A 17,129-nucleotide genomic window follows, 5' to 3' on the forward strand; every position below is an offset into this window, starting at 1 on the left:
TGTTGTACCCCCAACTTCACCAGAGGCAAAGGTCCCCAGAGATGAGGCCAGAACCATTGTTCTAACACTGCCACTGACTTTGCTCTCTGAAGGGTGACTTCATTCATCGTGACGAGTCCACCAGAGTCCTGAGGCTGGGCTGGAGTTTGTCCAGGAAGGTGTAGCGGTTTTGATTCCACAAGGGGAAGGAAGAATGGAGCTCTCCACTGGTGAATGAAGCAGCACCTGTTTTGATCCACAGACCTTCTTGCATCCATCTGCTCCTTGGATGAATTGTTAGTGGAATGAAGCTGGTCCCACTGAGCTCCACAGCCTCGCCTTCTGTTCCCTAAGCCACACTTTTCAGCATACAAGCAACAGGCCTTACCTGAGCCCGAGTCGCTGACTGCTGAAAATACGATTGCAGCTTCAAAATGCAGAACCAGCTGTTCTCCCTGTCATTTGTGGCATGACTTAATTCGCTTCCTCCTCCTCCACTGCAGGCAAGGCTCCTAAGGCACAGTCCTCAGAAAAATTCTGAGGGTTCTGTTGGAAAGTAGGGAGGGGAGGCAGCTTGCCTTTTATCTTGTTTATGCTCTTGGGCTGAGTCTCAAATTGTCATGCTATAATGGTCTATCCTAGGCAGAGATCTAGACGGCAGGTAACAGATTTAAACACTTACCAGTGACTACCTTATTTTTCCAAAGAGTGTTGAAGCCAACTGGGGACCAGTGGGGATCAGGTCAGATGATTTGATGTAACTGTTGTAACAAAACTAAAATCTACTCATCATCATGGTGACATAAGAGGCCTGCAGTTTAACTCGGGATAAGGTGTGACCTGCACACTCTGACAGGGGAACCTGGACCACTGTAATCAGCAGATGCCATGAGGGTCCCAGGCCCAAGGCTGCCAGGTAGTGAGGGCAGCCTGTGCAGTGGGGCTCTGGGTTCTCCACTGGGCTCAACCCCAGCTGCAGAAGGGCGAGGTGTGCCCTTCCATCCCTGGGTGAGGGCCAGGAACCACCACTGCCCAATTAACTATACCTTTAGAGGTACATCCTAAACACAGATCACCTGTAAAGCAGTTAATGTGACTTGATCATGGGGGTCCTAATTATCCAATAAACAAGGCCAGCCACAAAACAACCTAACTTGATGAAGTTTCAAGTCGGCACTTGTCTATTCCATTCCTTTCTTGGCCTTTGTCAAACTTAACTCTGGATAAAGAAACAGTAACAAAAACAACAGCATTCTGCCGCAAAGCCTTTACTTTTGCAGCCCTATTTCATCCTTATCCAATCGGAAGCTATTTATTTATGCTTGTCTTTCCTCTCGTCTAGACAACAGGCTTCAGGAAAGCAGTTTCTCTCAGGTTGTGATGCTTAGTAAACACCGACTTCGGCCTTCACACAGAGAAGGAGCAACCAAGGAATCTGTGGAATCGAACATGGGCTTACCCTAAAGCTGTGGCTCAGCCTTGGCTGCACACTGGAATCACCTGGAGAGCTGTACACTCCTGCTGTCCTGGCCATAGCCCAGACAATCAGATCAGCCTCCAGGGCGAGGTCCAGACATCACCAGCCTTAAACCCCCCGAAGGTGACCCGGTGTGCAGCCAGGATGAAACCCACGGCCCTAAAGCTAAATGGGTAAAGTACTGGGGTGGGGGCCCCCAACTTGTAGATGAGGACTTGTAGAAAAGCCAAGTCCTCACTCCTTTTGCATCACTGACGGGCCTGCTTTACGGGTTATCTGGAAAGTGATGGTTGAAAGTGAGTAGAAGGTTGCTATTGTTTTAAAAAACCAAAGCTCACAAAACCAAGCGCACAAAAGCACTTTTTATTTGAGGCAAAGAGAAGTCTTGCTGAAAGGATTACAGTTCCAAGCAGTCAAAACTCAACTGTTAGTAGCACTATTTTGACCTGGTAGATTTTGCTTCTCTTTGGTCAGAAAAGAGTATTCAGGTTGTACTTTCCCCAGCGGGGCAAAAAGAAGGGCAAAGCAAACTAGAAGAGACTTCTACTCTACTGACAGGGCTCTTCAGATCCAACATCAAGCTAGACACGCCCTCGCTGGCCACTCTACAGGTTGCTGTCCCGCTGCTGAGTGACAGAGGCCATACTACATTTTCAAGAAAAAAAAATGAGGCAGGAAACACAGGTATAGGTCACTTAGGGATGAGCAGGCATCCACAGCTTCAAAACTCCTCATGGAAGGGGTAATCCTTGTGGGAGGCACAGCTGTCAGGAGAAAGGAGAAAACAGTTGCTTTTTGAAGAGGTGATTTTGACTATACCCAACTCCCAACAGAGAAACGATGTGTCTCATTGAAGAAAGAAAACAGAACCTCAGAGGCAACAAGCTAGTTCTGAATCTGCAGATCACGGTTCTGCAGCTGGGGGAAGCAACTCACCCTGCAGACCCCTCTACCACTACTGTCACCAAGCAGCACACGTGTGAGGGACACCCCCTCCCCATGTGCCCAGCACTGCAGACCCCTCTACCACTACTGTCACCAAGCGGCACACGTGTGACGGACGCCCCTCCCCATGTGCCCAGCACTGTGCCTGGGCCATGCAGGATGGCAACACGATTTCTGCCTCCTAGTAACTCAGTCTAGTTGGCAGGACCAGACAGCATCTTGTGGTCTTAAACAATAAGAGGGTGTAATAATATCAGAAGGTAGGCCAGGCACAGTGGCTCACGCCTATAATTCCAGGCCGAAGCGAGAGGATCACTTGAGGCTAGGGGTTTGGGACTAGCCCGGGCAACATAGCAAGATTTCCATCTTAACAAAAAAATTTTAAAAATTAACCAGGCATGGTGGTGCACGCCTACAGCCCCAGCTACTTGGGAGGCTAAGGGGGGAGGATCGCTTGAGTCCAGGAGGTCAAGGCTGCAGTGAGCTGTGATCATGCCATTACATTCCAGCCTGCGTGACAGAGTAAGAGCCCATCTCAAAAAAAAAAAAAAAAAAAAAAAAGGGATGTTGAAACTCTGTATGTGACTGAATCTCTAAGGATAAGAGAAGCAACGGCAAGTGCTCTGAGGATGGAGGGAGCCTCCTTGTATCAGTGGGGGCTGAAGTGAGCACAATCAACGGTTGGAGATTTTATACTGGAAACAGGGCAGGGAGCACAGGTGCAGACGTCTTTGCCAAAGCTCACCCACTGTCCATCTAGTAAGGCCAATGGCTGTGCTGGGAACATAAAGGCAGGAACACTGGACAGATGGTTGAGCAAGGCATGCAAGGCCAGAGTTATGTAATCTGAGCTGGGTGCTTAGAGTCTGTAACTCTTATTCAAAACCATTCAAAAGTTCTCCATGGCCTGCCTTTTTTGTGTACCCAAGGAGAGTGACACTGACATCAGCAGGTCAGGCTCAGTAAAGCAGTATCTGCCAGAGGGGTGGCATGTGTATAGAGAAAACTCCCTGGGAGACCTGGGCATGTCAGGGCTAGTCTCTTCCTCCCACTCACCACCACACAACAGGATAATCGAACAGAAGTTTCTAGAACAATACTGGAGGGCAGAGGAGTCTAACTGTAAAGGGAGCAATGAGAAAACCACTGTGGTTCCTCAGCCCTAAGAGCTTCAATCCACTGTCTCAAGTGGGAGAGGAAAAGGAAGACGGATGAACGGGAGATTCTGAAAGGAGAACGAAAGTAGCTTGGTGACTGATTTATTCCTCTCCTCCTTGTCCACTAGATCCAAAAATGATTTCAATGTCTAAGGCTAAGTAGCATTAACAAAGACGTCTGAAAGGGTGCTGGCCTGGGGCTGCCTGTGACATGCTCTGTTTGTGGCCTGTTTTGAGTGTGAGGCCACAGTGTGGCAGCAGCAGGCTCTCCAGACACACGCATGCCTGAAGCAGGGCAAAGTTATTGTCCACGATGCAGGCTGGGCACACATCTGCCTGGGGCAGTGGCTGAAGCCACCAGCAGTGCAAACTCCGGGGAGGGAGAGGGGACAGACTGGAAAGGGAAAGCTGGTGGCCCACCCCATCTTAGGGAATGTTCAAATTTTGCTTAGAAGAGGAAGTACTAAAGGAGAGTGTGTGGAAACAGCTCAAATGAGAATAAGGGTAGTGAAAGAGAAACAGGGTCTTAGTCTCCACTGCAAAATGAGCAGTTCCTTCTTGAAAAGCAGGAAGTGACTTACACGCGTCACCTAGTTATTGTAATGGTAGGAAAAGAGAAAACCCCCAGAAAACCTTCCTAGGCAGCTCCTTCCAAACTACCACGCAGAGGAAACAGAACCAGAGGATGTATGGCTGGAGGGACGGAGGTGCCTGCTGCTCAGAGGGAGGGCCTGTTTTGGAGCCACGTGGCTTACCAGGGTCAGAGCTGGGACTGTCTCAAACCCCAGCCCCAGGGGCTTCCGACCAAACCCCTTTCATTAGGGTCATTAAGACAAAAAGTCACAGGCAAATTCTTCCAGAGTTTGATCCAGGGTCACCTGGGATCACCTGGTTTCAGATGAACCACTAGGATTTTAAAATTAAATGCCAAAATATGTAGTTACTTCAGGCCAGGCCAACAATGCCCCGTGGTTAGAAGAAGATATCAGGAGCGGATCTCTTGGCATCTTGGCTTCATGCAGTTCAGCTAATGTAAGGTCATGTGGCAGAGAAAGCAAGGTAATGTGCAAAGCAAGAACAGCTGTGACAGGAGCGCATGGGCGCTGAGGCCTGCAGGGATCACTCTTCTGCTCTGCAGTATCTGAGGATCTCCTGGGAACTGCTCCTCACGCTGGGGCTCACTCACCTCAACAAGGCACAGACCCTCCAGTTCCTGTTGTAGCTGAGTAAGGTGGTCATATCCTGGTTGCTCAGTTCAAAGTCAAAGACCTAAAAAACAAACAAAAAAAATCCAGTAAGCTCTGCAAATAAAAACAAAAGACGAAATACTGTGCAGGACCCAGATGTCTTCCATGGCTTTGAGCAGAGATGATAAACTGAACTTAGAAAAAGCTGATTATATTACTATTCAGGAAATGTGCATGTTGGGCTAGATAATATATGGAACGATGAAAACAGTCCTTCCTTTCCAGAACCTCCCAGGGAAATGATACATTTTATTTCATTTCAAAAAACACTACTGAGCACTTCTATTGTGATACGCTGCAGTGAGGAGTAGAATCATGGGTAAGATGTGTCTTTGCCTCTACTGATGAAGCAAACAAAGGGCAGAGGTATTTCTACAGCTGTGCCACAAATAACTAATCACACACTGTGTAAGGCACTCAACAGAGCACAGGAAGGGCAGAGGTATTCCAAATGCATTCCAGCTGGGGAACTGAACCACCACAGCCGAAGAGGAGGTGGTATTTGACATGGCCTAAGAAGCATAAGGTTCTGACAGGAAAGGCAAGAAAGGTATACTGGGAGAAGAGAAGCACCTGCATGAAGGCAGCAGATGGTACAGAACTCAGCTGGCATGGAGGCTGGGAGGGAGGCAGGCAGGCAGCACTGGGTGAGACCCACATGAGGCCAACACACACTCCCAGAGCCGAAGGGCTCTTAGCTTCAGATGATCACAAAATGTGCAGAAAGAGAGTCTGCTACAGGCTCTGTGATTACGATCACAGAAAAATGTGCAATAAGATGCAAAAATAAAATAGGTTAGCATTTTGAGATTAGTCATTTATTTTTTCTTTCCTAATTCCTTAAAAAATGAAATATGAAACAAAGGATGCATCTCCGGTGGGCTATGCCTTTCCCTCAGTGGCCACGGTTTTGCCACTTTATCTTGTGTACTCAGAACATCTACCTGCACGTAAGAAGAAAAACGTCTCCTCTACTCAACAATGGGCTCCACTTCCCGCTTCAGGGATCACTCTCATCCCTGTCTCACGCGTGACAGGTGGCAGGCATTAGGGCCACGGCCTCTGGGCAGTGGAATCAGGCAAAACCAGCTGCTCACCTGAGCTGGGGCCTGCCCAAGAGCCCCATGCCCATGGTTGTGCTGCATGCGGCACAGATCTTGGATAAAGACAGAGCTTCCCTGGCAGAGCCACTTCGCTCCATGAGAACAGAGCTTGGGCCATCAGGACTCCCCTGAGTTGCTCTCCTTTGGGCGTGCCCCCACCCCGACTCACCAAAGCTGCAAGGACGGGCGGGGAGGGAGGTGGTGCCCGGTAGCCTGAGCTGCTCCAGCTGCCACACTGAGCACTTTGCCTGTGCCCTGACACACGTCTAGGCTCTGTCCATCATCACATGAACTCCTTGCAGAGCTGGTGAGTGGGCTAAATGGTCCAGAGGGTCCTTTGCGGTCCCTGGGCTTATCAGCACAGCAACATTTCTCGATCACTTACTAAGGTATTAAGCACCATGTGAAGTGCTTTGATGCATCACTTAATCTTCGTAACAACCCTCAAAATGGGTATTATTTCATAGATAGGGAAGCTGAGGCACTGAGCAGTTAAGTGACTTGTCCAAGGTTATGCAGCTGGTAACTAACAGTTTCAGCGCAGGGCAGGTCCAGGCAGTGAAGCTCAAGAGCGAGATTTTCTCTGGGTAACCTCTCGGTGTGGTTGAAGGGCCTGAGCAAAGGTGTAGGTGTGTGTGTGCACAGCACGGGGCCCTGGAGGCACAAGGCCTGGCTCTGCACATGACCCCACCGGGGAGGTGTCCGTCTCAGTCTATGGCTCGCTCGCCATGGCTCCCTGGCCTCAGAGGAGAGGATGTGGGGATCCCACAGATGACACTCCAGGGACAGGATGAGCGGCTTCCTCCACCGCCCACTCCACGGAGGAGGGCCAGGCCTGACCAGCCAAGATCTTACCTTAAAGTTCTCAGCAATGCGTTCCGGTGTCACAGACTTGGGGATCACCACCAAGTTCCTCTGCATGGGGAACCGGATCAGGACCTGTGAGCCCAGGGAGACAATGAGTGTGTACACATGCCGGGCACTCGCACCATCATCACAGTGTCACACAACCCGCAGAAGGACATGCGAGAACTCCACAGGTGATCAGAGAGGGCCTCCAAGATGGCAGGTCACAGCTAGCAACAGGTAGGCGACGCATTCAGGTCCAGATCTGACTCCAGAGTCCTGCGCTAGCCACCGTGCCACATGCTTCAGTATCTCAGGCATATCACGAGACCACGTGAGGCCCTCCACTGGCTAGGAACGCACACTACCACTCAGGGGAAAGAACATTCCCTGCACAGCTGGTAAGAGCTCTTACATTTGTACAGAGATGAGCTTCCACATCAATGAACAAGTGCTGGCCCTCGTGGCAGTCACCCTTGGGATAGTGGGGGCAGGCACTATTACTCTAAGAGCCCATGCCACTCTTCTAAAGCCCCCATCTGTGCCCTGTCCACTCTGCACTTGAGGACCCTGAACCACACTTCCTGTGAGGGGGTAACAGGCTCAGTCACTTCCTCCTCTTGGCTAACAGGACCATCAGGAATGCAGGGAGTTCTGGAGAGTCAGGAACACCTGAAGTGGCTGTACCTGGGCTGTAGTTTTATTGTGCTTGGCTGCAATCGCCTTGATCCTGGGATCCTCCAGGAGGGAAGGGTCCTCGGGCTTGGCCCTGAGGATAGAAAGACAGTCCAGGTCACACCATCATGGCCGTCACTCATGGCAGCCAGAAACCCTAACCCTAATCCTCCCATCGACCTCAGAGGGCAGCCACCAGTCTCTTCCTCAGAGCTGGGTTAGGAACCCCCAATCCTTTGGAAAAAGACTAGGTGTCTTGCTACTAGAAACGCCAACCCTTCCAGGAAAACCAGCAAGAGACTCGGGGGAAATTTTGCAGATCAGCCCCAGAAACATCTTCCTTGAGGCTAAATTGTTCTTTTTAGTCATTTCTAATCTTCACCAAGTGACAAGGGAGCATGAGCCTGTGGGAAGCTCACCAGGGCCTGTCAGGAGAGCCGAGGGGGCTGTAGGCGGTCACCACGATGCCTTTGGAGTGGCAGTACTGGATTAACTTCTCCTGAGTGAGGTACGGGTGGCACTCAATCTGCAAATGCAAACACAAGAGCTGATGGGAGCACTGTGGCTACATGCTGATATGACACAGATGAAGCTTCCTATGCTAAAGTCCCTCCCTAGCCCATAGAGAAAACTATGTATAACAAACACCCTATTTCCCAGATAAGCTGTACCTTCCTACAATACCCAGGTAGTATCCCTGATGTTACCATGTTATTACTATCATCTTATTATAGATGTTCTCATGGGCCCTAGAGGCTTTTCCTGGCTTTAGCCACTTATCAGTTATCACAGGTCTGAGGATCTCATGGCTGCCTCTTTGTCAGAACCCAAATTGTCACAAGCCAGGCTCAAACCCTTTCTTTCCTGTAAATTTCCTCTCCCAGATGTGCTGTGTCATGCTGAATCATAACTCAGGACTCTGGAGCTGCCTCCTGGACACTCGCTGGGTGAGGTGGATGAGAAATCCCTACCAGCATCAGATAGTAAAACAGCATCGTTGCAATGCCAGTGTCCCTGGGGGACGTTTACCTGGTTAACTGCAGGCTTATATTTTAAGCCAGGTTTGTTTAAGATCGCCTCCACCTGGAGATGGTTGAAGTTGGAGATGCCAATAGCTTTCACCAGCCCTTCATCCACCAGCTCTTCCATGGCCTACAGAGAAACGTGTGTCTGTGTGGTGCAGAAACGAGCCCAGAAAGCACAGGATCAGAAGTGTCTTTTGCACCAGTTTAATGGGTCCTGCCCTCACTCTTCAGTGCCAGCGAATTCGACCTTTCAGAAGCCAAGAGACAGTGAGACGAAAGCCAGGCTGGCTTTAATGAGATAAGAAGAGCAAACAACAGGGACAGAATAACAAAATGCAATGTGAGAAATGGCAGGCAGATTGCTCCTAAGAGGAGGGAACCAGTCATGAAAACAAGGTCCAACCAGGGGCTGTCTTACCGCCCATGTGTCCAGAATGTTGGTGTCACTGGGAACCACATTGCCCGACTCATCCAATGGGAAAAATTCCTTCCCAGGCTGTCATTACAATAAAAAACAAACAGACAAAACAATCAGTAATAGTCCTTCACAGACCTGCTGAGGGAAGCTGGCATCTAAAACAATTCTAAACCACCACAGCTGGCTAGGGACCATCTGTGTGCCAGTATGAAAAGGAAATAGGTGGACAGCCAACACTTCTCTATCAAACGGGCTGGAGCTGGAGACACGGACACTACTTTGCCACAGAGATGAGCCCCGCCACTGACTGCAATGTGTGGATACAGGAAGGACTCAAGACCAGGACTCACGGGGCCCAAGGCCCAGCTGGTCACTGGCCTATAAAACTACCACCTGGCCCAGTCTCCCCGGCTTATCCCTAAAATCCAAAGATAAAAGTCAAGTCCCTCCAGCCCTGACATGCTGTGGTGCAATAAAACAGGGCTACAGGATAAAGCTAAATGCACACTTTGAACCCGGCTGACAGCAGAAAACTGAGGCAGCAGCTAGAAAAAAGGCAAAAGACATAATAACTCTCAAGTTCTTCTTGTGCAAAGAACCAGACAGCCAACAAATATTTATCAGGCCTCCACAGGATAGGGTATGTGTGTAGAATGTGGGTGGGGACTCATGTGTGTGTGGAATGTATGTGTGCACGTGCTTGGAGAGGAGGGCCAGGGTACTGACCGTGCCGCATGGCCATGTGCACTACAGACAACAGCCGTGTTCGCTGACAGTTTTAAATTGCACAACTAAAAACTGACAAAGAGCAGTGCTCCTCAAACCTGGAAGAAGTGTGCATGTGAGTCACTGCTGGTGCAGATTCAAATGACCTGGGTGGGGCCCGAGACTGTGATTTCTAAGACGCTCCCAGGTGATGCCAGTGCTGATGATTCACTGGCTATACCTTGAGCAGCAAGAACAGAAAGTCACCCACACATAACCTGCTAAGGGAGCTCAAAATACACCACAGGTTGCGCCTGAGCCCCGGGGGACCTGGTTTGCACCAGGCATCCCATACCTTAAAGCCAGTTGGCCAGTGAATAAGGTAGAGGTCCAGGTAGTCCAGCTTCAGGTCGCTGAGTGTCTTCTGGCAGGCTCCTTTCACCAGGCCCTTCTCATGGTACGTGCACCACAGCTAAGCCAGCGAGAGGGCACACGTCATCATTGCCAGCCACAAGGCAGCTTCCTGGCTGGAAGACAGAGCAGTCTCCTCTCCCCAAAACCCATTTGTTTCACCATGACGCTCTGAATGGTTGTGAGGGCATTTCCACTGTGTACTAGATCCTAACTTTCCAAAGGCAGGCAGGATGACCAGGTCACCGAGACCTCTTACAAGGACCAAACAGAGGACACAAAATGGAATGGACAGATTGGCCAGCCTGCCCTAAGCCTAAGCATGAACTCTCAGGGAAACTTCCCCCCCTGGCTGGTGTTTGTGGAGCCAGCCCCATTCTCCTGCCTCATATCCTTTGTGCATCGATATCTCAGGTCAAAGACAGTGGCCAGCAGTAGAGATTCAGCCTGCAGATGGGAACCAAGTTCCATCCTTGAAAGCGACTCCCTGGAGAGGGAGGGCCAATCCACAACCTCAGCCTCATCAGCATGGGGCTCTAAGCAATGGGCCCAGACGGAATGAACGTTCAACAGACAGCCAAGGATGGGCAAGCTCTGGAGCCCTGTATGGCCCTGAGTGACACGTTTCCCCTGGAAGAATCGCCCGTCAGTGAAAAGTGTAGCTGTATTGAGTGTGGACTTGGCTTTGGGCTGATGCACCAACAATGGGACCGAGAGACCCTTCCAGCCCCACCGTGGAACAATACCTTGCTGACAATGAAGAGCTCCTCACGCTTCACCACCTGCTCCCTGAGCTTCTCCTGAATGGCCACCCCCACCTCATTCTCATTCTGGTACACATGGGCACAGTCGATGTGGCGGTACCCGACGTCAATGGCCACCTTCACGGCCTCAGTCACCTGCCCTGGAGGGGACTGAAAGGAGAAAGTACATGAGCCCTGCAGAATGCAGAGTTTGCCCAGCAAGGAAGAGGGGCAGTGGCGGCCGCCGATCCCTGCTGACCAGCCTGCCGCTTTGTTCAGCGAAGACAGACCAGGTCACTTCCGCAGCATTCTGGACTACCAGCCTCAGATGTGGGGGATGGAGGTGAAAGGCCACACAGGATTGCCCTGTAGGAGAATCTGACAGCCACTGAAGCGCAGGTCAGATCACTTTTAAAAGATATGCTGAAGTCATCTCATTTTCTTGCTTCTTCACATCCACTGATTTGCAAACCACTGTATTAAAAACATTTCCCCACACTCTCAATGCTGAGATAGTAAGGGAAACCATTTCCTCCAAATATCTGAAAATATTTCAAAAAAAGCTGTCCTACGGACCCCAATTCCCACTTGGCCCCCCAGTTCAGCCAGCGAATGCCTGCCCCTTATGCTCTCTTTTCATGCATGGCTTCTGATACCAGCAATTGCTTGTTTTCAAGCAGTTCTGGGAGATTATCATGAGGTCAAGAACATCACTGATGTTGATTCAAAGGCCCATGTGTCAATTCTCACTGTATGAGGATCTGCTTCAAGAGGTATAGAGACAGGGGAGAGGGCCCCTCAGAGATATTAGCAGACAGAAATGAGTTAAAGGGAAACCAGGGGGAATGTGGATCATGGAAGATCACCAAATGGTTAGTGGTAGACCTGGCAAAATGACTGAATGGGTGTCCATGGCCAAGCCACCTGACCATCTGAGTGACCAGAACAGCTGTGGGGAGCCTGGCTACTGGAAGAGGAGGAAGTGCCTACAATGGCATCGTGCTTCACTGGCACCCAGACAGACTGCATGGACAAGTACCGCCCAACTTTCACTATCCTGCTACGATTACAGAGCTGAACAATAAACGTGCGCAGTGGGCTGTTGAATGAACAGAGTGCATTCCTTTGAAGAGCTGGGGTAGAAACAAATGAAAAGAAAACCCCCCCAGGGCCATGGCAGCTGCAGACATCTGTGTTTTGACATCAGCTATTTTCAACAGGTGTTGGGGAAGAAAGGCACCCAAATGAACAAGCCCATTACCAGAGCCTGTTAGCAAGGCGCTCACTCTCCACCTCAGAGGGACCAGCGAGGCAGGGTAGGGTTGCTCATCGAAGGTGTGGGTTAAGAGGAGACCTTTAGAGGACCTCAGAAGCTGCTCTTGCAGCCTTCCCCACTCTGCACGGTTGAAAGAACAGAGATTCTCAATTTCCGGAAAGAATGCCTTACCGCAGGCTCTGAGTGGTGTCCGGGCACAGTCACCACTGATGAGAGCAGGGAGAGCAGAGGACATCCCTACCCCAGAGAGAACAATTGGGGCCCAGGCAGGAAACTGCCCAGGACACATTGAACTTTCCCCAGGCTTGATGGTGCCTTGATTGATTTTTCTCTGAGGAGCTGCTGCAGCATGTACTATATATACTGTGCCTGCCCGATCCCTCGAAGCCTGGGACAGAGGGGAGGGCATACTCCGCAGGCTCGCCCTAGCCATGCACCGCCTGCCACGCAACTGGTGCGGGGGCAGGAACACGACTCAACCCAGGCCATGAGACTCAATCTTTGCACTTGAATTGGAACCACTAAGACCAGCCCTGGTTCTGCTGGGGTCACTGAGCTGGGAGAATGTCAGCCTGGAGCTGCTGGAGGGAAGCAGAGGGAGGCTGAATCCTGGTGACAACATTTAGAACCCTGAATCTCAGACACCTAACGTCAGCAGCTGTCATTTGGGAAGTCAATCAATCCCCACCCCAAACACACATTTTTTTTTTTTTCCTGCTTAAGATTAAAGTGGTTTTTCAGTTCTTTGGAATCCATAGAGCACAGACTAGGATAATCAAGGTTGTCAAACGGTTGGCACGAAATGAAAAAGAAAGTTGTGAGATGTTTTTCTAGAAAGTAAAGGACACAATGACTGCAAGAGGTCACGAGGAAGCTGCTGCCGATCGCTCCTTGGATATGTGCCATTCACTGAGACATGTATGCTGTGAGGCTGACCAAAGTGCTCAGGGAAAAAGTCACCTCTGCAATGAAAATGTAGGAGGATCCACAAGCACATTCAATGTTAATGATCTCAATATAGAGCCCTTCCCTGAGAGATACTAATTTGCCTTAGGACAAATGAAGCAGCCAACTTAAGCTATGGTGAGAAACTGTTCACTAAACTTGGGAATGCCAACACAGGATGACAACATCTCCCCATTCCACGTCAAAGAAGAGAAAATGCAAACAGAGGGAAGGGTCCAGATTGACTTCTAAAAAGAAAGTAAACTGAAAACATGCTGGGTGGCATCCAGGCACAGCCATTATTGATGAAGAGCTATAGAAATGCAGCATATGAAACACTCCAATTGCAACTCAATCATACAAATCCTACATGTTTCTAACCCGATCCTGCCACTAATCTGTGTGCCCTTAATGGGCAAAGCCATGCATGCCCATTCCTCCTGGAACTTCTGGCTCTGCAAAGCTCTACGTTGGGCAGTGACTTTGCAATGCTCTGGGCTGATGGCACCAAGTGATGGCAGTGAGAAGCCTCTGCCCTTGAGTCCTCCACCACCTCTTCAAGACAGGGGTCCCACTTCCTCCTTTGATAACACCGGTCGGCTAATACCAACTCTGAGACACTGATAACTAAAATCAGTGTCTCCCTCCTACACAGATACACACAACACTCCTTTTAAAACCTAGTCCTCTTCCCTTTTGCTTACAGGTCCTTGATAGTTACTTCAAGACACCCCTCGCTCTCTTCCCTCTGCAAGTCAAAAAGCAAGCCGCAGTGCCAAACAGGAAACCGTCACAGGACCGTGTTTATGGTAAAACCAAAGTATCTCGGAGACTGGATATTTTGCAATATTAACCACGGGATATCTGGGAAGAGGGAACTCTTCTTCGTCGTACGTTTTTGAAATGTTCTCTAGTTAGCAGGTGTTGCTACTGAAATGAAAGGGTAGGGGGACGGGGCAAAGGACACTTCACTTTGGGTAAAGGAACCGACCTGAGTAGGAAGCATGAGAATGGTATGCTGATAATCCTGGAGCAAGGAACAGGAAACCATCACTCAGAATCAGGTTTGGCAACAGAGATTAACTTCCTCCTGTTCTATTTTCATCAATTTGTCCCAAATTCTAAGACACTGCTATTTCTAACTAGTTGAGATGTGGATGGACCAGGACTGACCCTGTAGGGGCAGGGCTTATTTAAATATCTTTGGTCTTGAAGAGGAGGAGATGGGGGCTTTAGAGACACCAGGGAAGTGAACCGTAAATCTGGCTCCTGTGTTACTTCCATGCCCACAGCGCCTCAACCCTCACCCCATCCAAGGATCTTGGGCCATCACGAACTTACCCCACTTGGGGAAGGTGGAGCAAGTCTTTCTTGGCACATTTTCTTTTACCTCGTGCATTCTCAAAGTGGTTGCTATTGCCCCAAAGAGACAAAAATTAGTTCTTTGGGGCAAAAAAACCTCTCAGCTTATAGAATGGCTTGTGACCCTCTAGAAGGCTACTGGCCATAAGCAGAAGTACAATATTATCTGTGATATTATAATTTTATTTTGGGGCAACATTGCGGGGGAGTCACACAAGGCTCCTAGGTGGGAGGGAGGTAGTGATCATAGTAAAATATGGAGAAACATACTTGTACCTTCAGCCCTACGAGTATCCTGCGAGCATACATAAAAGACTTACAATGACTATTTACCTCCAACAATTTTTCAACTAGATTAAAAACTATCAGTAACAAGACACTGGCTGGCACCAGACACCATCTCTGTTTTAAAAGCTTCCTGGCTTTACAATGCTATGATGGTTTTTTGTTGTTGTTATTTGTTTCTGAGACGGAGTTTTTTTTTTTTTGCTCGTCACCTAGACTGGAGTGCAGTGGTGCCATCTCAGATCATTGCAACCTCCGCCTTCTGGATTCAAGTGATTCTCCTGCCTCAGCCTCCTAAGTAGCTGGGATTACAGGCACCCGCCATCATGCCACACTAATTTTTGTATTTTTAGTGGAGATGGGGTTTCACCATGTTGGTCAGCTGGTCTCAAACTCCTGACCTCAGGTGATCCACCCGCCCTGGCCTTCCAAAGTGCTGGGATTACAGGTGTAAGCCACCGTGCCTGGCCAGTGGCCTTGTTTACTATCCATTGTAGAAGGCAAGCCTGCCAGAAAGAAACCCTGTCCAAGCCACATGGGTCTGGGGCAGAGATGGTCTCTCCACCTGCCTGAAACCTCCACCTGAGGTGAGAATGGAATTTGAGGACCTTCAAGAGTAGAGACTACCAGAATCCTGCTGAGGGTCTGAAAGGTACAACACAGCCGCTACAGCATGGAAAGACCCAGGAAAATAAGGAACTGCACCTGCCTGCAGGGCCTTCTCCAGCTGTCACAAAGACAGGCAAAAGATCACCTTTTGTCAAGCATCTGTGAAAGAATACATACACACACACAAGGGAAAGGTTTTTCTGTTTTGTTTTGTTGTTTTTTTAGATGGAGTCTTGCTCCATTGCCCAGGCTGGAGTGCAGTGGCGGGATCTCAGCTCATTGCAACCTCCACCTCTGCAGTTCAAGCAATTCTCCTGCCTCAGCCTCCAGAGTAGCTGGGCCTACAGGTGCATGCCACCATGCCGGGCTAATTTTTTGTATTTTTAGTAGAGACAGGGTTTCACTGTGTTAGCCAGGATGGTCTCGATCTCCTGACCTCATGATCTGCCCGCCTCTGCCTCCCAAAGTGCTGGGGTTACAGGCATGAGCCACCGTGTCCGGCCCAAGGGAAAGGTTTTAAGTCATTAAAAAAGAAAAAAAGGAAGTTGCCTCCAAGTCCATCCTTATACCATTAATTTGACCCACGATTCCCTGCTGCCCCCACCATACAATTCTACACCAACCTGATCTCCTCATCCACAGAAATACAAGTGGGCGCTTTCACCATACAGCTATCTCTAAAGTCGTTTTACTTCTTCACGTGAATTCAACACATTAACTTTTGGATACCTACTACTATATTTGCCAGGCACTGTGAGAAGTGCTAGACATAATAATGAATGAAGCAGACATTATCCAAGTTCTCAATGAACTGTCTACTGGAATGCATAACCTAAATGTACAGATGTTATGATGTGATGCTATCTTAAACAAATACACAGCTTTTTGGGGCATGGGGTGCTCAAGTGAATGATCTGAAACCCTCTTCCATAAACTTTTACTCCTCCGCCTGGACAACATAGGGAAACCTGTCTCTATAAAAAATTAAAAACAAACTACCCGAGTGTGGTGGCATGCCTGTGGTCCCAGCTACTTGGGAGGCTGAGGTATGAGGACCGCTTTAGCCCAAGAGGTTAAGGCTACAGTGAACCATGATCATGCCACTGCACTCCAGCCTGGATGACAGTGAGCCCCTGTCTCAAAAAAAATAAACTTTTTCTCCTTATTTACCCTAGAGTAGTGATTTTCAAATGATGGGTCACAAAACTAGCTTCTAGAGTTACGACAATAATTTTTGGAAAAATGGAATAGAGTAAAAATATTGAAATGCTGCCCACATAGGTTCAGTACTGTCAGGTAATTTTTATTCCAGATACATGTATATATCTGTGTGCTGCATCATGCTTAGAAAGTATTTGCAATTGCCAAGAAAGCATCCTTCCGCATCCGTTCCAAGAGCATAACCTGCAACAGACGGAAATTAGCTTGGTGTCATGTTTGTAATTCAATTACACCCTCAGAGACACCACTGGACGTTTTGGAGGAAACAAATTATGTACCCTGATCATTCTGGCCAAGAAACACTCTCCCTGATGCAAATGACCTTTTTCTTACTCACCTCATATTTACTAATTTTCAACAGCAGGTTTTAGGGTACATGTAAACTCTTCTGTCCTATTTCAAACATCTCCCAGTTCACTCAGTCCTTTCTGTTGTTTTCTTCCCTTGGCTGTGTGTAAATATCCAGCGCCCAGGCCCATATTAAATTTTAAGAGAAAAACCTGGGACGTGGGCGTGCCAGATGGTTTACACCTGTATTTGGGAGGGGAGGTGGGAGGAGTGCCTTGAGCCCAGGAGTTGGAGATCACCCTAAGCAACAAGGGGAGACTGTCTCTGGGGGGGAGGGGAGAAAAAACATTAGCCAGGTGTAGAGGTGAGCACCGGTAGTCCCAGCTACCCGCAGGGCTGAGGCAGGAGGATC

General features: G+C 49.1%; 1 protein-coding gene across 15 annotated transcripts in view; it reads right to left on the minus strand.

Annotated features, from left to right (window-relative positions):
- Positions 1-1,802: 1,802 nt before the first annotated feature.
- Positions 1,803-17,129, minus strand: part of AKR1B1 (aldo-keto reductase family 1 member B) — a 199,383-nt gene continuing 184,056 nt past the window's right edge. For 13 of the 15 annotated variants that reach the window (XM_077995028.1, XM_077995032.1, XM_077995026.1 and 10 more), the window contains 9 exons: positions 10,735-10,902; positions 9,933-10,049; positions 8,873-8,950; positions 8,459-8,581; positions 7,849-7,955; positions 7,442-7,523; positions 6,764-6,847; positions 4,745-4,827; positions 1,803-2,220 (listed from right to left, as the gene is read on the minus strand). In XM_077995028.1, the coding sequence (XP_077851154.1) occupies positions 2,178-2,220; positions 4,745-4,827; positions 6,764-6,847; positions 7,442-7,523; positions 7,849-7,955; positions 8,459-8,581; positions 8,873-8,950; positions 9,933-10,049; positions 10,735-10,902 (885 nt within the window). In that variant the 3' untranslated portion in view covers positions 1,803-2,177. 15 annotated transcript variants of the gene reach the window in all.

Source organism: Macaca mulatta, chromosome 3 (genome assembly GCF_049350105.2).
Source record: "Macaca mulatta isolate MMU2019108-1 chromosome 3, T2T-MMU8v2.0, whole genome shotgun sequence".
Classification (NCBI taxonomy): Eukaryota; Metazoa; Chordata; class Mammalia; order Primates; family Cercopithecidae; genus Macaca; species Macaca mulatta.